This window comes from Pestalotiopsis fici (genome assembly GCF_000516985.1).
Source record: "Pestalotiopsis fici W106-1 unplaced genomic scaffold PFICI_Scf_10, whole genome shotgun sequence".
Taxonomy (NCBI): domain Eukaryota; kingdom Fungi; phylum Ascomycota; class Sordariomycetes; order Amphisphaeriales; family Sporocadaceae; genus Pestalotiopsis; species Pestalotiopsis fici.
In genome coordinates, this window is record NW_006917100.1 from 784,202 (window position 1) to 805,928 (window position 21,727).

At 51.0% G+C, this 21,727-nt stretch overlaps 6 protein-coding genes across 6 annotated transcripts; 2 read left to right on the plus strand and 4 right to left on the minus strand.

The window, feature by feature from the left end:
• Positions 1 to 75: 75 nt before the first annotated feature.
• Positions 76 to 354, minus strand: PFICI_12486 (uncharacterized protein; the record flags this gene model as incomplete). Its single annotated transcript, XM_007841067.1, has 1 exon — positions 76 to 354. The coding sequence occupies one exon, from the start codon at positions 352 to 354 to the stop codon at positions 76 to 78; it is 279 nt and encodes a 92-aa protein (XP_007839258.1).
• A 241-nt stretch (positions 355 to 595) lies between these two features.
• On the minus strand, positions 596 to 1,858 carry PFICI_12487 (uncharacterized protein; the record flags this gene model as incomplete). The annotated part of the gene is made up of 4 exons (XM_007841068.1): positions 596 to 854; positions 1,007 to 1,230; positions 1,369 to 1,519; positions 1,572 to 1,858. 4 exons carry the CDS (start codon positions 1,856 to 1,858, stop codon positions 596 to 598), a joined length of 921 nt encoding a protein of 306 aa, XP_007839259.1.
• A 613-nt stretch (positions 1,859 to 2,471) lies between these two features.
• On the minus strand, positions 2,472 to 7,143 carry PFICI_12488 (uncharacterized protein; the record flags this gene model as incomplete). Its single annotated transcript, XM_007841069.1, has 4 exons — positions 2,472 to 5,651; positions 5,706 to 6,534; positions 6,586 to 6,936; positions 6,995 to 7,143. The coding sequence occupies 4 exons, from the start codon at positions 7,141 to 7,143 to the stop codon at positions 2,472 to 2,474; spliced, it is 4,509 nt and encodes a 1,502-aa protein (XP_007839260.1).
• A 959-nt stretch (positions 7,144 to 8,102) lies between these two features.
• On the plus strand, positions 8,103 to 12,034 carry PFICI_12489 (coatomer subunit alpha; the record flags this gene model as incomplete). Its single annotated transcript, XM_007841070.1, has 5 exons — positions 8,103 to 8,129; positions 8,195 to 8,244; positions 8,343 to 10,561; positions 10,618 to 11,735; positions 11,792 to 12,034. The coding sequence occupies 5 exons, from the start codon at positions 8,103 to 8,105 to the stop codon at positions 12,032 to 12,034; spliced, it is 3,657 nt and encodes a 1,218-aa protein (XP_007839261.1).
• A 1,147-nt stretch (positions 12,035 to 13,181) lies between these two features.
• On the minus strand, positions 13,182 to 14,441 carry PFICI_12490 (uncharacterized protein; the record flags this gene model as incomplete). The annotated part of the gene is made up of 2 exons (XM_007841071.1): positions 13,182 to 13,448; positions 13,551 to 14,441. The coding sequence occupies 2 exons, from the start codon at positions 14,439 to 14,441 to the stop codon at positions 13,182 to 13,184; spliced, it is 1,158 nt and encodes a 385-aa protein (XP_007839262.1).
• A 3,834-nt stretch (positions 14,442 to 18,275) lies between these two features.
• On the plus strand, positions 18,276 to 21,320 carry PFICI_12491 (uncharacterized protein; the record flags this gene model as incomplete). Its single annotated transcript, XM_007841072.1, has 3 exons — positions 18,276 to 18,364; positions 18,562 to 21,244; positions 21,309 to 21,320. The coding sequence occupies 3 exons, from the start codon at positions 18,276 to 18,278 to the stop codon at positions 21,318 to 21,320; spliced, it is 2,784 nt and encodes a 927-aa protein (XP_007839263.1).
• Positions 21,321 to 21,727: the final 407 nt, after the last annotated feature.

Consider the following 21,727-nt stretch of genomic DNA (forward strand, 5'->3'; position numbering starts at 1 on the left):
GGGCCGCAGAAGATGTCTGTGACACAAGTCGTGTACCCCAGGGAGTACTCGGTCGTAACGAACTGAGCCAAATTATTAACCTGAATAACACCAAGCTTCCAGTGCAATCTGGTCAGTAATATCAAAGAAAATCAGACCGATGTGTCCCAAGTCTGGTCTGTCGTTGGCGATGAGCAATAGGAGAAGAATTCGGGCAATTGCAAGTTTCGGCCGTAAGCGGGGAATTCGGAAATAGCCGAACATCGGGGCAACCTTGGGTGCGGCTTTCTGAGGTTGACCACCATGTATCTTCAAGCATGAGGGACATAGCAGGTTAACTTTATTCTCATTCTTATGCACCTCTTGGTAGGTCATAGCGGGTTCCTATAAATCATGGTCCGTCGCCTTTTGCGGGTAATTGGAAGATCACAGTTGAAAGCCTTGTTGTTTATACCCATTGAACCCCATATGATCAGGGCGATGGGTGGTGGTAATGCTAGAATCCGGTATTTTCTTGGTGCAAAACCTTGTGCAGTCCTGATATTCACTAGACTTGACTGAGCCTATCGCATACTACTCTAAATCAATACCCGCTTCGTGACCTTTGTCAATAATCTCAGTCGTCCAGAACCATTCGATCCAACTGGCCGCTGATCTCATCGGTGATGGTCTTGCGTGGGCCATCCACGAGGGCGCTAACCTCCTCAAACTCCATGGTGTCGGGGAGGTATCCAGTTCGATCGTCATCGGTCATGTGGTCGATGGCCACCACGTCACCAAAACGCAAAGTCTGAAGACCACCAAGATCAGGTCTAGTGTTTCCGTATGTAAGTTCCAGGCCGGGGCATCTCTCTGTAAGAGCCTTGGAAGTCTCGCTAGCATTGAAGATATGTCAGCTTCTTCTGTTGACAGTATTTATGCAAAGGGTAATAGCATGTATAGGCAGGGTGGTTCACTGTCAAAACCGCAAAGATAGGGTGTGAAGCATGCGCAAAGAGAAGCGATACTAGGAATAGAGCCTACTCACATGTCCAAGTCTGACTGGTTGCAAAATACTAGTTTGCGGAGGTGGTTGAGCGTAAAGAAACGCCGACCCTTCATGGTTCCGAGTGCACGCAGAGCACCGGGGCAGCGAATGTTTCCAGACTGGTCCTCGGTTCCAGAAATCTCAAGAAAGGCAATACAAGTGCAATACTGAAGGAAAGCTGCAATAGCTTTGTCTGTGAGTTCGCAAGCTCCGAGTAGGCGTACCTATTTTTCAAACTCGTGTTAGTACTAGCTGTCATTAAATGCCAGGAGAGTAAGCTTGAGGTTACGATGGAGCATGGTGGGAAATATAAACGGCCTTGTCTCTAGGTTCATGTCAAAGCCTCATCAACGTTGGCTCACCTGCTTCAGGGCGGGGCAATTCTTTGCCAATCCAATTGCCATGGCTTCTGAGATCTGAAATGTTGGAGAGACCAGTGATCCAGCGCGGAAATCCTGCAAGAAACGGTGGACACCCGAGACTCTTCGGTTCAACAGCTCTTGGACATGAATACTATTGATATGTTAATAATGTATTAACCACTGAGAGAAATGTGTGTCTTTACTCAGCGACTGTGAATCTGGCCAAGAAGTGGAAAGAGATGATGAGTCTGCCGTTGTTGAAAACCTTGTCTCGCTTTGACCAAGTAGTTTCCTGTCTCTGGTTCGTAAAGAGACGCGGGTCGTTGAAGTTGAGACCGGGGATGTTGTGATAGGGCAAGAGTCGGAAGGGCTGCATTCTTCTCTGCATCTCCTTTGTCTCTTCTATCTTCTTGGCCAAGGCCGCAAGTCTACCCGGGCGCTTGGAATGCTTGTTTTTACCGCGGAAACCCGCCTTCTTGGATTTGCCCATGGTGTACTGGTGCGCGCGGGGTCCTCAGCGTCAAAGAGCTTCTAAGGAATCGTGGTGTTGAAAGTTCACAATACTGCTTTGCTGAGCTACGGCGAAAAGCAGTCACCAACAGGTGAGAAGCCGCGATGAATGGCGATTAGAAGTAGTGAGGTGTAGGTACCTAGGTAGCTGGCGAGAACAAGCCAGGCTTTATGTGCTTGCTTGTGATGCACATGTTCGGGTGTAGAGGGCGAGAGCAATGAAAATTATCCTCGCCGAATCGAGAGAGAACGACAAGAAGAGACGCCTTGTTGTTCTGTGAGCTGTGGGCGCCGGGGAGAAAAAAAAAAGATTTGGCAGGTGCAAGTAGTTGCACAAGTGCCGGCGCTGAGGACAGCTGCTTGTAATTTCTCAACAAACGGAATGGACGGGATAGCTTCAAAGCTCACGGTCTTGTTTAGGCTCCAGCCAAAGCTCGGCGCGTTTGCAATCAGCGCACTGGGGCTTTTTTTGCACTGGCCATGAACAAACGCAAAGACGAAGAGAAAAGCTTGTGCGCCTAATACTATGATGCTATCGTCTCCAATATTGTACTCTATTCTTCGTTTAAATCTTATGTTCTTCACAATCGTCTCTACAATTCGTCCTTGACATGTCCATCGTCTTCCAGAACTCGAGTCTTGACCTCGGGCTCTTCCTCAAAGCGACGGCTCTTGATGTTCTTCTCAACTTCTACCTTGTCGCCTCCAAGCACCTTCTGTTGTTCGTCTCCTGTCAAAACATGAGTCTTGACCCTCTTTGCCACTGCTGCAATTTCATCATCATAGACAGTCCATTCAGGTACTTGTCTTCTTGCTCTGTCTAGCTTCGGTTCCTTTGTCTGTGGGTTGTTGCACAGATCAATTGTACGAGCCTCCTTTTGGCTCTCGTCTGAGCACCATGTTTCGCACCAAAGCCATTCTTGCGGCAGACTGTGAATGGGAATATGGAACTGCATGTGGTTCGGCAGGTCCTGGTCCAAGTTACTCAAGCTGGCTGGATCAGCCGAGAGTGTGTGGTATTGCTGCCTCAGCCGGTCACCAGCAGCAAGCTCCCTGAATCGGCGAAGGTCCACCACGTAAAGCGCCGAGATATGGTAAGGGAGGCCACGCAGATAGTTGGCCCAATATCCTTGCTTCCAGAAGCGGAAGCCTTCCATCTCTGTACGAGAGTCGCACATTGGAGTGAAACCATAGGGAGCGCCCTCCAGGTCAAGGTTGACCAGGTCAATCATATCGGTGCGTACAATTTGGTCGGCATCAACAAAGATGACCTTGTCAAGTGATAGTGGGAAAAGAACATCCAGGAACAGAATCTTGTAGCCCCAGATTTCGCGCTGTTTCTCCTTCTGCTGGCGAAGCCAGTGTGGCCACTTGTAGGTTACCATCTCGTACTTGAAACCGTATTCTTTCGCAAGATGTGGAATGAATTCCTTGAACGAAGGCGAAAGAAATTGCTCGATAAACCAAAATTTGACGGTGTGTTTGGTGTTCTTCATGACGGATACCATCATGATGTTGAGCATGCGCTCATAGAGGTGGCCACTCGCGACGGAGAAGATGTTGATCTCGGCATGCTCGGTATCGGATACAGACTTGCTCTTGCTCTTGGAGCCCCCAAGGATACCCTCCGCAAATTTGAGACCTCGGGAGAGTAGGTCGCTGCCGCTGGATCCACTCTCCTCCAAAACATCCTCCAGCTCCTGTCCGGGCTGTCGTGCAAGGCGGGGGTAGAGAGTTGTTCCTTGAAAGTCCATAAGGACAACCTCGGTACCTTCGTCACCACTGGCGGCATTGTAGCCGTGAGCACCAACGCTGATAATAGTAAAGATGTCTGAGCTGCGTCCTTCCTTGAGTTGAATGTTATAATAACCCGGGTTTGCCTTGAACTGGAAGTATCCAAGGTTGGCCATAATGATGGTGTCTGCAAAGTGTGGGTCAGACTCGGTCCCCAGCTGGAGCTGAACACCTCGAGGAGGGCTTCCCGTAGAGTCTCGGGAGTGACCTTCAATCAAGACATTCTCGAGTTCATAGGTGGCCTCGACGTCTGTATTGATTGAGCCGAGCTTCAAATTGTCGAGATCGTGAATAGAGTCTTTAGCGGCAACAAGCCAGGCCGGTTGTACGTCCATGCCCAAATTCAGGAGTGCCTCGGATGGAATGCCCTTGAAGCTAGCACCAAGAGACTGAACCTTGCCTGCTGCATCGAAAGAGGGCGACGAACCAAGAACATATCTGTAGAAACGTTTTACCGGGAGCTCATCTATTCTCTCTCTCGGGTTGAGGAAAATTCGCAGGTACACGCCGTCGAGCTCAGAGAGAACCTTGAGAATTGGAGCCCATTTCTGACCTTGTTCGCTTGCTGGATTCAGGACCGCAACAAAATGAATGCTGGCCGTCGACTCATCGCCTACGGATATCATCGTCTGGGCCGACTCCCAAGTATCAAAGATTGTCGTTCTTAATGTTGGGGCAGATTCGAATATTCCCTCGGGGAGATCCGAGATAGTGGACAGAGCAGTGATGGAGGTCAATTTGGCTGCTGCAAGAGGCCCAGAGACGTTTTCTGTCAGGTTGAGAGCCTCAATCGCTTGGTATACAGGGAGAATGCGACTTGTCTGCTCGAAGTCCATGAGTTGTTGGAAGTCATCCTCAGTCCATTCGACATCATTAGCAATGGGACCAATAACTCGGCCGTTGAGCAGCAATATCTGAGTGGAAGGTGGCAGGTTTGCAGCACCCAAGAATTGTGACAGGGCTATGTCGAAGGACGACTCGAGCGTGGTCCTGCTTTCGTCGTGAGCCACAAGCAACCTAAGAGTTTCCAAAGTATCTGCTCCCAAGAGCTGCTCGATGTTATCCTTGATGGCCGTATTGACCCTATCACCATCCTCTGAGTTTAGTGGGTTGTGGACAATATCTAGACGCACGCCTGGGTTGTTGCGGCGAAAGTCCAGAGCAGAAAGGAGGAGTTTCAATCCTGCCTCGCTGGTCAAGTCGGCAATAACCGAGAGCGCTGCCCACGTCTCCTTGCTTGAGTCTGGGCTAGCCTCAATGACTGGCACAATACTGAACAAGTCATCATGCTCAGTATAGACCTTGTTGACATCCAGGACGGTAAGCTGATTCTCTTTGCTGGGAAAGATGTATACGTTGCGACGAGCAGGTGCACCTTCCAAGAAAATGTTTGGAATCCACATGTCCTCATCAATCTGGCCCATGTAGATACCTTGCTGAATCAGCTGAAGATCTTGGCCGAGCTTGATGCTCATCTCCTGAAGCCAGTTCTTTTCTCTGGAGATGGCTTGACCATTGAGAAAGATGGGAGGAACAGGTGTGCCGGCATTCAGACGAGAGACCCAATGTTGGGCATGCTCAATCTGCTGAGCATAGTATTCGGAATCGAAAATCTCTGCGTAGGGTAAAGGCTGAGCTTCCTCTCTGGGGGCCCGATCCTTGATAGCTTTTTCAAACTTAGATTGATCCACTTTGGTCACCTGCTTTCCAGTGTTGCATGCTTCCAAATAAACCATAAGTGAAGCGAGGCCATAGTTTTCGATCAGATAATAGACCACTTTGGCTTGCTGTTCGGCTTCAGGACTAGATGTCAAGGGTACTAGGCCGAATCGAATTGGCAACAGCCTTGTGATGAAAGCCCTTAGCTGCTCGACGACCAACGAGAGGTCATCAGGGTCCGTAAAGTCAACTGGTACGATCAGGTTGAAAAGATCTTTTCTGATGGGCGGGATTTGACCTGGATACGTTCTTTGCATAAGCTGCTAGAATTAGTATTTGCATTGACATTGTTCACAAAGCATACAGCTACTTACCGACATGAGACTGGTTGGATATTCGGCGTACCGTTTATCCTTCTCAATATTGTTGAGCCAGAGAATGACGCGGCCACTTTCGATCTCGTCTCTCCAATCAAAGCGACCAACCTCGTCGTTGGACTTTGCAATAGTTACCTCTCTGTTTCCCAAAAGAGAGACCGCTTGCTTTCCGGTTAAACCAAGATCTGTGACGCCCTTGATAAGCTTGCGTTCCCGGCGAAGTAGATCAACCAGGGTGTACGGGTCAATTTGTCTTTCAATTAGCTGGACACCGTTCATCCACAAAACATTCATGCCCTGCGGCACCATTTGGCCTCGGTTGAAATAATGCTCTCGCAGGAAATCTTCCGATTCATTATGCGCTGCAAAAGATGCGGAGTACTTTGGAAAGTCCTGCGTCAACTTCAAGAGGGAATTGAAAGGGTCATCACTCTGCATGATGAAAGATGCTGCCTTGACGCCCAGTGCAGATAATTCCGAGCTCGAGAGCGGCTTCAGATCGGTCACCTCCTCCTCAGCATCCAAGTTGACTTTCAGATTGGCGGTCTCGGTTGATTCTTCCTTTGCCTCAGCCTCTCGGTCGTCAATGACGATATAGTCAGTCCGCTTAAGTTGAAGTTCTACTCCATATCCACTGACCGGAAGTTTCTCCAAGAGTTCCCTCCGCTCTGGGCGGTATCTTAGTTGATATGAAACCTTGCCCTTTCGTGCCATCTCGGAAAGGGCCGTGTGAAATGCACCAAACTCAGGTTTCGTGATATCAGCATAGAGAACAGCCTCAGGCCCTCTGCCCAGTTTGCGATCGAAGGGTAAAATCCTGCCCTGACTGCTGTTTTTTTAATACACATTTCACCAAGATGGACAGCTCAAAACTTACGACCCGCTCTCTACAGATGATTTCACCTCAGATAGGTCGGCGGAGCAATATTGCTTGCCCTCCATCAGAACCCAGTCTTTGCAGTTGGAGTCTAGAGCCTCCAGAGTCGGTGCAACACCCGTGTCATAATATTGGTAATGGGCTTCTATCCTTGGTGCGGCCGACCGCATGGACAGGGCCAGCTTGAAGGTCGACAGTGCCTCAGCACTAGATATATGGCCATCATTCTGAAGAGTCTCTAGAAACTTCTCGTAAAGAAGCTTGTCTGTTGTGGCGTCTGCAAAGTGGCCGCCCGCGATTCGGTCGAGTAGGGGAAAGTAGGCTGTTGCATTCTCTTGAGCAGCAGTTTCACTAGTAATTCAATGTTAGAAACCCGTCACATCTATTCCCTTTGGTCCCCAAGGCTCACAGGAGTTCAAGCAAATATGGAGGCGCAGAGAAGGCCGCCTTCATGTCTACGCTGACCGATGGACCTGCAGATGCGTTGCCGGCGTTCAAACAGATAGCTGCCAGCAACGCAGCTGCCAGGCCGCCGGGCAGCTTGAATAGCCGCAGCATTGCGGAGCTAGGTCAATTCCAGATTGCACAGGTTCGGCGATTGTCGAATATCCAGAAGATTTGTTTCTACTTCGGCCGTCCGACGTTGAAGTGCGATTGTATAGACTGTGTCCCATACAGTACGGGAAGTGGACTTCTTGGAGGGGCGGCCACAAGAGTGGATAGGTAGTAGAGCTTCAGCACAAGAGAAGGGCGGGCGTCTTCAATTGGAATGACGTTATATCATGTTCAACAGTCTGGAAGTAGATGACTGTCCTCCCCACAACGACTGTAATCTGAGACTTGTGTGGCTCGTGGAAACAATTGTCAGCACAGCTGATGGGTATCGTGGCATTCTCATCAAAGGACACTTTCTTGTCCCATGCCGTGTAAGTGAAGGAGCGAGACTGAACACATTGCATCAAAGCTGTACTGTTCTGGTTTAGCGTCTAGGAGAGCTCCCTTATCGTAACAGCGCGTCTGGAACAGGGGCAGTTAGTGCCATCCTGGCCGGAACCTTAAGGTAAAAGGGCCCTAAGCAGGAACCCCCCTGAGATGCTTTTGCCCCTCCTTACCACCTGGAACTCACCCTTGGCATGGCTGGCCCACAACTTTTTAGAAGGTGACGGAGGCGGAAAAACCACGGATTAATCTGTCCTCAGCGGTCTATGGTCTACCTGGCCACGACATCTGAATTGGTTTGGGGGGTGAGCTGTCAGTCAGCCAGTCCAGCTTTCGTTGATGCCAGCCAGCCAGCCTGCCTGGAGACATTCAACCTCCATTGACTTCAGACGATCGCTGCGCAAGACAGGCCATTGCTGTCTCCCAGCGCTTCGCACTACGAACCACACTTTTCCTCTTTCCATTTCAAACTATTACTTGGCGCCTCTTTCGATTGTATCGGCGACGACCGCAACCTTGCGACTCTTCCCCCCCATTGATGAACTGTCCCTAGGGGCTTCCACTCCAACACCGCCAATATGGCTTCCTCTGGCATGCTCACCAAGGTGCGCAAACTACACCCACACATCGAGTTTCTATAGGGACAAGACAACTGACAATATGTTTTCAGTTCGAGTCCAAGTCCTCCAGGGCAAAGGGTCTTGCCTTCCACCCCAAGAGGTAAGAGCTCCAGAATGCGCCCCTCCACGATATTTCGCGGCAACGTGACGTGCATGATGAACAATGGCCACGTGGGACCTGGCTGATCAATTGTCTAGACCATGGATCCTCGTTGCCCTTCACTCTTCGACCATCCAACTATGGGACTACCGTATGGGAACCCTGATCGACCGATTCGAGGAACACGACGGACCGGTTCGAGGCATCGACTTCCACAAGACCCAGCCACTCTTCGTCTCGGCAGGTGATGATTACAAGATCAAGGTGTGGTCTTACCAGACCAGAAGGTGTCTCTTCACCCTCAACGGCCATCTCGACTACGTTAGAACCGTCTTCTTTCACCACGAGCTTCCATGGATCATTTCCTGCTCCGACGATCAGACTATCCGGATATGGAACTGGCAGAATCGCTCGCTCATTTGCACCATGACTGGCCACAACCACTACGTCATGTGCGCTCAGTTCCACCCCAAGGACGACCTTGTTGTTTCCTGCTCTCTTGATCAGTCTGTGAGAGTCTGGGATATTTCTGGACTGAGAAAGAAGCATTCTGCCCCAACCTCGATGTCGTTCGAGGATCAGGTCGCTCGTAACAACCAGCAGCAGACGGACATGTTCGGAAACACTGATGCCATGGTCAAGTTTGTTCTGGAGGGACATGATCGTGGCGTCAATTGGGTTGCTTTCCACCCAACCGCGCCCCATATTGTCTCGGCCGCTGATGACCGCCTCGTCAAGCTCTGGCGCTACAGCGAAACAAAAGCATGGGAGGTGGATACGTGTCGAGGACACTTCCAAAACGCTGTAGGCTGTCTGTTCCACCCTCATCAAGATTTGATTCTCTCTTGTGGCGAGGACAAGACGATTCGTGTTTGGGACTCGCAAAAGCGAACTGCGGTCCAGTCTTTTAAGAGAGAGAACGACCGATTTTGGGTCATCGCTGCCCACCCCGAGATCAACTTGTTTGCGGCCGGTCACGACAACGGTGTGATGGTCTTCAAGCTGGAGAGAGAACGTCCTGCTTCTACCGTTCACTTGAACAACCTCTTCTTCATTACTAAGGAGAAGCACGTCAGATCATATGACTTCCAGAAGGGTGTGGAGAGTCCAACACTATTGTCGCTCAAGAGACTCGGAAGCCCATGGGTCCCACCGCGAACGATATCATACAACCCCGCTGAGAGATCTGTTCTGGTCACTTCTCCCTCCGACAGTGGCATATATGAGCTGATCAACCTGCCAAGAGATGGCTCAGGGGCCATTGATGTCACTGACTCCAAGCGCGGACAGGGCAACTCGGCTATTTTCGTTGCACGCAACCGCTTTGCTGTCCTCAACACCGCTTCGCAGACAGTTGACATCAAGGACTTGTCCAACAACACTGCCCGATCTTTCAAGCCTCCAGTGGGCACTACCGACATCTACTTCGGAGGTACCGGCCATCTCTTGATCATCACTCCCACTGCTGTGCACCTGTATGACATTCAGCAAAAGAAGAGCATTGCTGAATTATCTGTGAACGGTGTCAAGTATGTGGTCTGGTCAAATGATGGCCTGCACGCCGCTCTTCTGAGCAAGCACAATGTTACTATTGTGACAAAGACTCTTGAGCAGGTCAGTACCCTTCACGAGACGATCAGGATTAAGAGTGCGACTTGGGATGATGCTGGTGTCCTTCTGTACTCCACTCTTAATCACATCAAGTACACTCTCATGAACGGTGACAACGGCATTGTCCGGACATTGGACCAGACCGTTTATCTCGTCAGGGTCAAGGGCAGAAATGTTTACTGCTTGGATCGTGCTGCCAAGCCGAAAGTCATCAACATCGATCCTACCGAATACCGCTTCAAGTTGTCCTTGGTCAAGCGCAACTATGAAGAAATGCTGCATCTGATCAAGACTTCCAGCTTGGTTGGACAGTCCATCATCTCGTACCTCCAGAAGAAGGGTTACCCCGAGATTGCTCTCCAGTTTGTGCAAGACCCAGCCACCCGATTTGAGCTTGCCATCGAATGCGGCAATCTAGATGTCGCGGTCGAGACGGCAAAGGAGCTTGATCGCCCGGCACTATGGAAGAGACTCGGCGACGAAGCATTGGCCCATGGAAACCACCAAGTCGTTGAGATGGCTTACCAGAAGCAGAAGCAGTTTGAGAAGCTATCCTTCTTGTACTTGTCAACGGGTGACCACAGCAAGCTGGCAAGAATGGCTAAAATCGCCGAGCACCGCGGAGATTTCACCGCACGTTTCCAGAATGCCTTGTACCTTGGTGAGGTCGAAGATAGGATACAGATGTTCAAGGAAATTGACCTTTGTAAGTCGGGACGTGGTACCACTTTTTGTGGCCTATGACTAACACGCAAATTATAGACCCACTTGCCTATGCTACCGCCAAGGCTCACGGATTGGAAGAGGAAGCCCAGTCAATCCTCGAAGCCACTGGCATTACCGAGGATCAACTGACACTTCCAAGCTTTGGAGAGCCTCTGAAGCAGCCCCAGCCCGTGGTCCCCACATTCAAGGCCAACTGGCCAACCAAGGCAACGTCACAGTCGTTCTTTGAGAAGGCTCTTGCGGGCCAACTTGAAGGCCTCAGTCTTGATGACGAGCCAGCCGCCGCGGCCAACGGCTTCGATGAGCTCGGCGAGGAAGACGTTGCAGCCAAGAACAATGTGCTTGAAGCTGACGATGATGAGGATGCCGCTGGATGGGATTTGGGTGACGACATCGTGCCCGAAGGTGACAGCGACTTTGTCAATGTCGAGAGCACTGATGCCAATGGAGCCGGCAGCAGTGAGGCAGACATCTGGGCCCGGAACTCACCACTTGCAGCCGACCACGCAGCTGCTGGATCTTTCGAGTCTGCTATGAACCTGCTTACTCGACAAGTTGGTGCGGTCAGCTTTACTGCACTTTCCCCTAGGTTTGAAGAGATTTACATCGCCTCGAAAACGTATTTACCTACATCTGCCGGTCTTCCGCCTCTGGTCAACTATGTTCGAAGGACATTGGATGAGACCGACCCTAGAAAGGTCCTCCCTGTCATCCCCAGAGACCTGGAGTACCTTGTATCAAATGATTTGCAAAAGGGTTTTGATGCCATGAAGGGAAACAGACTCGAGGACGGTGTCAGGATCTTCAAGGGCATTTTGCACGCGCTCTTGGTAAACGCTGTTGCGTTTGAAGGTGAAGTAGCCGAGGCCAAGAAGCTTGTCACATCGGCTTCAGAATACGCATTGGCCATGTCAATTGAGCTGGCAAGACGTGCCCTTGGCGCACCCGATGTTGTCAACTCGAATCCCAGCCTACAGAAGAGGAGCTTGGAGCTGTCGGCGTACTTCACAATTCCCAAGATTGAAGTTCCTCACAGGCAATTGGCATTGCTGAACGCCATGAACCTTGCCAGCAGGAGTAAGAACTTCAGCACGGCTCTGAGCTTTGCAAACAGAATGATAGCCAACGGTGGTGCCCCTCGACTGCTTGAAAATGTGAGTTGTACCTATGATGAAAATCTGGCAAAAAAATATGCGCTGACCCAAAACAGGCTAAGAAGGTCAAGGCTACGGCCGAGCGGAACCCCCATGATGCTATAGAGATTGAGTACGACCAGTTTGCTGAGTTCGATATCTGTGCCGGCTCATACACTCCGATTTACAGTGGCACGCCTTATGAGGAATGTGCTTACGATGGCTCCAAATACCATACCAAGTACAAGGGTACCGTCTGCACAGTCTGCGAGGTTTGCGAGGTTGGCAAGCATGGCAGTGGTCTGAGGCTCTTTGCCTAGGGGTCAAAAGCCCTCAACACATAGACTTGGCGAAGTTGGTCTCTTCTACCTGGAGACCATAGCTGGAGAAGAAACTACGGGTAGTCCAAGGCTATTTGTTCTCTCGACGATTTGGGGATCAGCCATGACGGAGTTCAGTGCACGAGGCCATGTTAAGTAGAGGATAGCGTCCAGCTTTGGGCGTAAACCTGATCATGAACTGGCATATTACTGGGAACGAAACCAAAAGCAACTAGATAGAAGGAGGTTGGAGCAGGTTGGCCTGAGCGGAAAACCACTCAGGTTAACCGAAACAGTATAATGATGTCGTTAGCAGAGTAAGCGGAATGCTAAAAGAAAAAAAGATTCTCATTTTCATATATTTTGCAAATCGAAAGGAAAGTTCCAAGGTGTTGAATAACTAGATGCTCACAAGACATGTTCTTGACTGTTCTTTCTAGGTATGATTATGCCATGTATATATCAATCGAATAAAACCGCGCATTTGGCGCATTACAAGCGGCCACCTACGATACATTCAAGGTCATAAAATCAGTAGGCATCGTTTGTGATCGCTTTCAAATGTTTGTTTCCTCCTTGACGTTTTTGATGAACTAGACATGGTGCAATTTCTTCTTTAAAAAAAAAAAAAAAGCAGCGAGAAACTGTAACAATATACCATGTCACATGCCACACACGTATGACTTGATAGTGAGGGCAAATCTTTGTATCATGAGTTCAAGTTCTGTTGAACCATCGCCAGTTGTCAGAAACCGTCCAGGACTGGCCGGTTGGGTTTCATTGCTTGCCTGGCTGTTTTGGTTATAATTGGAATAGTTACAACTAGTGAATTTTTGCTCTTCATGAATTGACAAATGGCATACTACATGTGAGCTCGGGACTAAATCCGCGGGTCTCTCCTCATCTATTGCCCAGGCAATTCCAGAGAGTGCCGTGGAATTCGATTTGCTCCAGCGAAACAAAGTGCGCGTTTCAACTATTAGACATTGAGGCTCTATTGTGACTGTGCTATATAGCACAAGTTTGTCATCTAGTGTCCTTTTGGGCCTACCAATACACAAACGCTCCCCTCTCCGTGATAGATGCCTGTCGCCCTTTTAGGGCATGGCCACGAGCGTTTCCCTCCAAGATATCGCTCTGGTCATCACTACACAATTGTCTCCAATTCCCTAGCGTAGCCGAGAGTGTTCTCAATCACCATCTGCGACATGTCCTTCTCCTCGGCATCCTCGTCGTCGGCCGCCGGGAAGTAGATTTGACCCTCACGAATTACCCATCCACGCTGGCGGGCGAACTCGACCACGGCGCCTTCCGAATCAAGGAACAGAAGCGACTTTGTGCTACTAAGCGGCAAAGAAGGATATGCTCGCTCGGAAGACGAAGCAATCTCGGAGCGGATTTGTGATGTGAGAATCTGTGGTAATCATTAGTCAGCATTGACTGTACGTTCTTGAGAGACCCGTGCAGGAGCAGCAGCCCTTGCTTCGGATACACCAAACCGTTACAGGAAACGTACCTGAGAGAAGATACCAAACTCCTCGCTGGGAACCTCGCCCTTCTTCATGGCCTTCCACACCCTGTCGTAGCTACCCTCCATCAACCACCTCTCCAATTTGATCGGGTAGCCCAGGTAGCGGTCTGCCTCAATTGATTCAAAACCTCCATTTCCCACGCGCATGCTCAAGCTCTCTAGCTCGCTGTGAAAGATGTCATATCTGCCCTCGGTCAGGAGCAACAAGAGATAGAGTCCCGTGACCTTGTTCCGTGCCTCGGGGTTGGGCTTGAGTTGGCTAGACGGAAGCTCGTAAAAGGGCTGTAGCTGCTGTACGTAGCGCTTGAAGGCATCGGGATTCCGGGCACGAATGGATGTGATGGCGCCGAGCTCGTAGACTTCCCGGGCAATGGCGAGCAGGTTGGAGGGGGTCGACGGGGTTGGCGTAAGGGCCTTGAGCTGCAGTAATGACAACTTGGCTTTGGAGAGAAGAGGTGAGGCCTGCTCGTACGAAGGGTTTCCCCGCAGCTGGGTAATGACCTGTTGCAGCGTTCGTTCAGCCATGGTGCTGGCGCTCTGTGTTGTAGTGAGAGTGGGTGTTTTGGGAGGTGTCGTTTGCGACGCCGGGCCGGATGGCTGCAAGGGAAGCGTGGTGTCGCTGTCCCTATTGTGTATTACGGGCTCAGGTGGATCAGTAGTATGTATCTCTGTATTATCAGAGATCGATGCCGATGATTGTTTGGAATTGATTGTGGTGGATTTGGGCGTTTGGGTTGATGGTTTCGTTCGTGAAGCTGATTGTAGACGCACCAGGCGTAGCCAGGCTGAGAGGCTGACGTTGACGCTGAGCTTGGGTCTGTTGCTTGCCTCGCTGGAGCTCGGGCCACTTTGTCCCTTAGCTCCGTCCCCCGACATCCCACTACTGGTAGCTTCAATAGCAACTGCTTCAGTGTCTAATAACCTTTCGACCCTGGGGGATCGTCTCCTTTTAAAGAAGCCCATGGTTTTCGTACAGAAAGGCCAATTTGTGCTTGCTATAGAGACTCAGAGCTGCGCTTGGATAGGTTGCAAATTATCAGGCAATTCCAGAAGAAATTTACCTTGTCTCTCATTATCACTGCAAAACAAAACAGCACATCACCTGTGAGCTGGCACCATGGGCGCTGCCTTATCTGGAGGACAGAATGGTCATCTGGTAGCGCTCTAGGCCGCCCGCTCAGCTCATATGATCACCATATCTATACATCAAGCCCCAATGATAGATATGTCGATAATGGTTGCACAACGACGTATTCCCCTTGCCTTTTCAACCCTTCTTCACTTCTTGAGCCCTCCTTTTTTTTTTTCTGCGATCATCGCCCTCAAAGCCACCCTGGCATACATGTGAGTATGACTACATATAGAGGTGGCACAGTCTGGGCGGGAGAATTCTAGCGGATCGGGCCTGCGAACATGACATATGTGGTGACATTGTTTCTTTGGTAGACATGCAGGAGACGGAGTGTTAGACACAGCTGAATGTCATGGAAGAAGCATGGCATTTTCATGCTCCTGTCCAGTTACCCAGCTAGATAGTAAGACAGCAGTAAAGCCAAGGCCTGGTTTTCATTTGCCTGCAATTTATTATTCGGTGCGAGAAAACATTTGCTGACAGACAAGACTATTGAACCATTAAATGTGTCGATCCCTATGTACATAAGTAAATAATAGGCGCAACAGTTGAATGAATATGAATTATCTTGTCTAGGTTGGCACTGGACTCCAGCATAATGAACTAGGTATCAAGTGCGCCGGGCCCCTGCTGTAGTAGTTGCATTATGTTAGACTTGCGTTACTCACATGGCAAATGACTGGAAAATCCAGTTGATCTTAAAAATAGAAACCACGAGGCAGTGTCGGTTCGGGATCTCGTCTCGCCGCCCGCCACTCTCAAGAAGTTACTGTGATGGAAGGAAGGAAGTTGCTTCATTAATCACCGCCCCATGAAAATATTTTTGATACCTTGACAAATAATGTATCTAAAAACTCCTACTCATATGTTCTGTATGGCAACACATGTCTGCAGTGCCTCAACTCGACCATCAAACGAGACGGAACATGATGTTTCCAGCAGTACTAGTCCGCCTTGGGCCGTGCAATCATGATTAGCATTTCTTGGCACCTCCTTGACGTATTCCGGAATGCAGTGACACGATGCCCAAGAGATAATAGGCAAACAAGTGCTGAGAAGAGATGGGGAAAGAAACGACGGAATGGCTAAGCTTCTTTCCTCGAATCCTTCTGCTGTTGGGCTCAAGAGCTAAAGTACACATGTTCTAGATTAGATCACGTTTCATGCTGCCCTTACGCATTGCCATAATGTAAATACCCGGTCGTACACATTTGAAAGAGAGCAGCGTGGGCATGATTCTGTCTTTAATAAGTCTGGGTGGCTGCCCACCGGGTCAACCGCTGGTTAACCACTCTCAGCACTTGGGGCACTTGGGCTCGACTAGCGACAGTCACTGACTAGGTGCTTATTGTCCATCTGCCTGCCAGGGAAGCTGTTCATTCACTCGTTTGCAGAAATCACCAGTCATGCTGCTTCGTCCGGCAAATTATTAGCTGCACTCGTGTCTAGGAAGCTCAATGCACTGATTACGTTTGAACGACATCAACTACCCGCCGCAATTTCGCATTTGAAGAGCGAGTTCCCCCCCCCTCGAAACTTAACGAACCTAAAAATCTCGAAGAAGGGGACTCAATCGCAACCGGCATTGTCGCCGATACTACAGTCGAAATGATGCCCCAGTATAATCGACAACTATACGCGCGGCCGGAGGGCGGCCAGTCGGCGTCCACAGTCCCGACAAGCATCAACCCCCAGGATTTAGCAGGTAAGAACCGTTCCCACAGCGCCCCCTGAAAGTATAATTCCCGAGTATGCAGCTGGGTCCCTCCCCGTTTGCCGAGTGCATTTCGCTGGCTCGTATGCGTGCTATGTATGGAATACGCAGAGGTTTGCATGGCTTTGGCTGTGCTGCTGCAGCTGCCGGGGTGGGCTTGCCTCATTTTCTGCGCAGCCCACCAACACTGTCTTTCTGCTACCCACCATGGCCGTTTCTTGCTCTGTCGTCGCTGTCGCACTGGGCACCAAGTAGTATTTCATGCTTCTGGACGGTACCATGCTCTGTTCCCGCCCCTATGGTCGGCAAGTCAAGCTGGATCAGAGCTGCTACTATCTTTGCCAAAGAAGGTCAACCCAGAGCAACCAAGGCCCTGAAGATAGAGATTGCACCACCGAACGGAAGACCCGGGTACGCGCAACGTGTAACTTTTGGACTCTTGTCTTGTGGACGGTTGTTCGGCAGAGCTCAACGGTCAAAGGCGACTTGGAGAGCGCACATCAATCCCTTTAGTGGCTGCTACGTACCCGCACCCAGTCTTTGGGCGCCGAGACCGTTGCAAATGCAGGTCCCACAGGGCACAATTACCATACATTAAACAATCACCAAGAACATGACACCAGCTCTCATCGATACGGTTATGGTGTGTAAGGAGAATCCAGCAATGATCGCGTGGATATACACTGCCGACGCTTCCTCCAATTATACACAGTAAACTTCAAGGGGTGAATAGGAAAAGCAAAGTCTAAAGCCAGCACTTTTACCTACCATGCTACCTCAGGTACACCAAGCTTCCAGACCACGAGATCGTCCACATCGCCTGGCCGGCTACTGGGGGCGAGAGAACTAAGGAGGAAGAGGGACTCTAGAATCCAGTCCTCCACGGCCTACTGCTACTAGTCGTGCCTATTCTCAGCTCACAGCGATCGATCAGTTGCTGGTGCCTAATAATTACACGCCATCCCATCCCATCGCATCCTGGTCAGCCCCTCCGCAAATCCCCTATTACCAAAGAGACCCTCTCTTCCGTAATCTGTCTTGCATAGCCCGCCTGCGCCAGCTGGGGAGGTGTGGTCATTCAGCATTGGGTCTTTGCATATTTCAGAGGGAGGCTGCCCCGCCGTAACTTGGGTGTATTGGGGCCCTGAGCACCTTTCATCATTGATGAATGACACTCTGCACTGCTGCACTCCTATCACAGCCGCTGTGAAACGGGCTGCAGATACTGTCTGAAAAGCATCTGAGACCTTCATCGTCCAATCATTGCCGTATCGACAACCGCGTGCGGAAAAGGAAAAGGAAAAAAAAGTCACTCTATAAAGCAACTGAGACAGCATATTGCGACAAGCGCCAAAATTCAATCCCCCCCAGACACAGGCCGCAACCGTCCTGCGATCAGCAGATAGATCTTGGTGCATCCGGCAACTCCCAGAAGAGGGGGCCAGCAAATCGATAGTATTGTGCATTTTTCTACCCAATTACGAAGGAAGGAAATTGCCCGCCGCCTGGACCGAGCGACGGCCGAGAGCGTGACAGAGCAAGGAGGCAAAAAATTAAACAGAGACCAGAAGCCAGACAGAAGAGCAGCGAACATTAACGACGGGACCCATCTGCATACCTATTCCAACTTTTGTTCCCTGCTAAGATCACACCCAAAGCCCCGCCACGATCAAACATCCGCGGGGGGTGAAGGGATTGATTCCACCCGGCTACAAGGAATAAACGCCCTGCAACACATACTGCAAGCTGACGCTTTGGGCTTGGTCAACTGGATCTGTGAGATTCTTGGGCGCTGACAATTCACTGCTTCTTGGTTTATGTAGGATCGGGTCAGCCGCACCCAGCAGAAGACGACTCCGCCGATATGCCTCAGTTTGGAGCAACATTTTACCCTGGAGGCGTCGACGATTACTATATGCCTGAAGTTCAAGTTCATGCTCCAGCCCCTCAAAGGTGAGAGAGACACTGTTGTCATTTGGTTCATCTTGTTTTCCTTTGCTCCATTTGCAGTCGAATCATATATACACACGTGTGTGTGCGCGCGGGGAGAGAGAGACTTGCTTGGCGTTCGAATAGTCGCAACGAAGAAAAGCATCTGAGCTCCCTCCTAATTAAACCTCTTGCTGACGTGCGCCCCCCTTCAAAAATAGGGTGATGCCTGAAGTGCCACAGAATATGCAACAAGACCTTCAGCGCATGGAACTCGAGGCCAGATCAATCGACTCAAGCAGAATGAACTCAACTATACCGACGGGTGCTGGCGCTAGACCAACTGGACATGGCCGCGAACCTTCTTTGTCGTCTGTCTTGAACACAAACATGGCGACCTATGGACAACAATATCAAAAGAGCAAGCCCGGTATGACGGATTATAGCCCTGCGTCGACTTACAGCCAGTCGAATTACAGTCCTTTTCACGAAAGCGCTTCGACTTCTCTGCAGTTCGATCGAAAGCTAAGAGACATGCCGGCAGACAAACCTTCCTTCAGCCACTTTCCCAAGGTCACCGGCGAGCACATACCGCCCAGCGACGACGAGAAGGAGAGCGTACTTGCTGAAAGCCGCGATCATGTCTTGCACTCCAACGACCCCAACATGCAAATTTGCTGGGCCCGCGATGTGCTGGCCTACGTCGAAACTGCCGCTGATGCGGCCACGCGCGAGTACGACCTTGTGAGAAAATCCGGCGATCGCGACCAAGGAAGACCATCGACGCCCCGCATCGAACATGATCTCCGAGTCGATGCTACTAACATTGTCAACTACCTGGCCGACCAGGGACACCCCGAGGCCATGTTCATTCGTAGCAAGTGGCTAGAGTTTGGAAAATTTGGCAAGAGACAGGACAAGAAAGAGGCATACAACGGCTACCTCAACGCAGCCAACAATGGATGGGGCCGTGCCGAGTACAGAATCGGTATGCTGTACGAAAACTCAAACGATATTGACAAGGCCTTGAGGCACTACGAGGCTGGACTCGATCTGAGGGACTCGGCAGCGCTATACCGGCTTGGAATGATCAGTCTCATGGGCCAGCACGGTCAGCGCAAGGACATTGCTAGAGGCCTGGACCTTATCCGCCAAGCCGCCGATTCTGCCGATGAGGATGCGCCTCAGGGTGCATTCGTGTATGGTATGCTCATTGCAAGAGACCTTCCCGACGTCGCGATACCCGAGGGCATTCTCTCTCCCGACATCGCCGTAGCTCGCCAGTATATCGAAAAGGCAGCATATCTAGGTTTTGCAAAGGCGCAGCTGAAAATGGGACAGGCATATGAGCTTTGTCAGTTAGGATGCGATTTCAACCCTGCATTGTCGCTGCATTACTACGGCCTGGCCGCACGACAAGGTCAGCCTGAGGCTTGTCTCGGTGTCAGTCGATGGTTCCTTTTTGGCTACGAGGGAACATTTGCCAAGAACGAACTGCTAGCTTACAAGTATGCGCAACTCGCCGCGGCGGCTAAGCTCCCCACGGGCGAGTTTGCCATGGGCTACTACAACGAGATTGGTATCCACGTCGAAAAGGACGTCAGAGAAGCGCGGAAATGGTACGAGCTGGCTGCCGAGCATGGCAACAAGGACGCTATTGGACGTCTCGAGGGACTGAGTCACTCACAAGTCCTATCCAAGAAGGACCATGAGACTACGACGTTGACTAGGATCAAGTCGACTCACGGTTCTCAGCGTGGAAAGAGGCCTGATCGTTTCAACAAGCCTGTGGGCGGGATGCCAGCGCTCAGTGAAGACTCTCCTCGGGGGTCTCCTAGGGTGTCGCCCCAGCCTTCGCCTAGACAGGCCGAATTTGGTGGCTCAAACATGCCCAGTGGCGGCAGACAGCCAGCATTCGGTATCAACCTTGCCGAGAGGCCAAAGTCGTCAGTGGTACCGTACCCCGAAGACAACAAGCCAACGCCTCTCAACCTGGCAGCACGGCCGAGGTCGACTGCACCGTATCCCGAAGACGACGTGGCAGGTGGCAAGCCGCAGCTCTCACCTCATTACAACCCAAACATCCGCCCCTCGGCAGACAGACCCGGCAGCTCCTTTGGCATTCGCACGCAGTCACCTTCCGGCCACCAAGGGCCACCAGGACCTGCCTCGCGTGGCCCGCAAGGTGGTCAGCTCGGCATCCCTCCTGCCGGCATGGACCCGCACCAGGGCCGCTCAGTGTCAGCTGCTGCTGGCTACGGGCCTCAAGGACCTGGAGGCTACAGACAGACGGGCCCATATGGTGGCCATCCCAACCAGGACTATAACCGCCCCGTTTCCGCCCAGTATCCTGGGCATGGCGGTCCAGCACCCAACAACCCGGCACACAACCGCCTGACCAAGACAAACCCCAACCCGGCATACCCAGCACACGGAACACCTCCGCCTGGCCAGTACCCGCCGGGTGGCTACGGTCCTGGTGGTGGTCAGTATGGCCCGCGCAATTCATCTCGTCCTACCTCCTCTCATCAGGATCCATACGGTGGCCGTGCGCCGTCCGCTGGCTCAGGCGCGTCGACCCCAACCATGAGCGGCGGGATGGGCCCGCCTCGTGCCGATGCTTATGGAAGGCCTGGACTTCCCTCGGGCGGACCTGCTGGATCACGGCCCGGTAGCGCGCGACCTTCTGGCTACGACTCGCCCGCTCAAGGAGGCGGACGATCCAGTGCACCCCCCGCAAGGCCGGGCGTCGCATCTCCTGCGCCAAGCGCTGCTTCTGCGCAAACTGCCCCGGCAGCACCAGCACCAGCACCAGCACCAGCACCTGCGCCTGCACCGGCCAAGCAGGGGCCAGCGACATTTGAGGCAATGGGTATTCCCCAGGCCAAGAAAGACGATGAATGCGTAAGTTATTGCACATCCCCATGCCATGAGGACTTGGCAGAGCAACATGCTAACTTTAGAATAGGTTGTGATGTAATTGTCACTTTTCCATGATTGTTGCGGAGTGTAAGAAGAAGAAACCGATTAGACCAAGCGTAGCTAGGTGGCTTATGTGGATTTCTTTTTTCTTTTCTTGATGATACCAACAAAAAGAACCAATTTTCTCTGAAACGAACGAGCAAATGGATCTCGGCCGCAAAGTAAATAGAAAAATCGAGTCTGCATTTCGGCGATTTGAGATTTGAAAGTGTTGCAGTTGCATTTACATTGGACAAAAGCTTGATGGAATTCTTGCGAGCGAATAGTAAACATCTTTTCCCTGCCTTTGTGGCCTATCAACCACGTTGATCAGACAGAGGAAAATACATAATTGAGCAAATAAAGAAATCACGAGTTTCAGTCAGAGTAAACCCATCCAAGCCAGTCAGCTTTCCTTCTTTATTG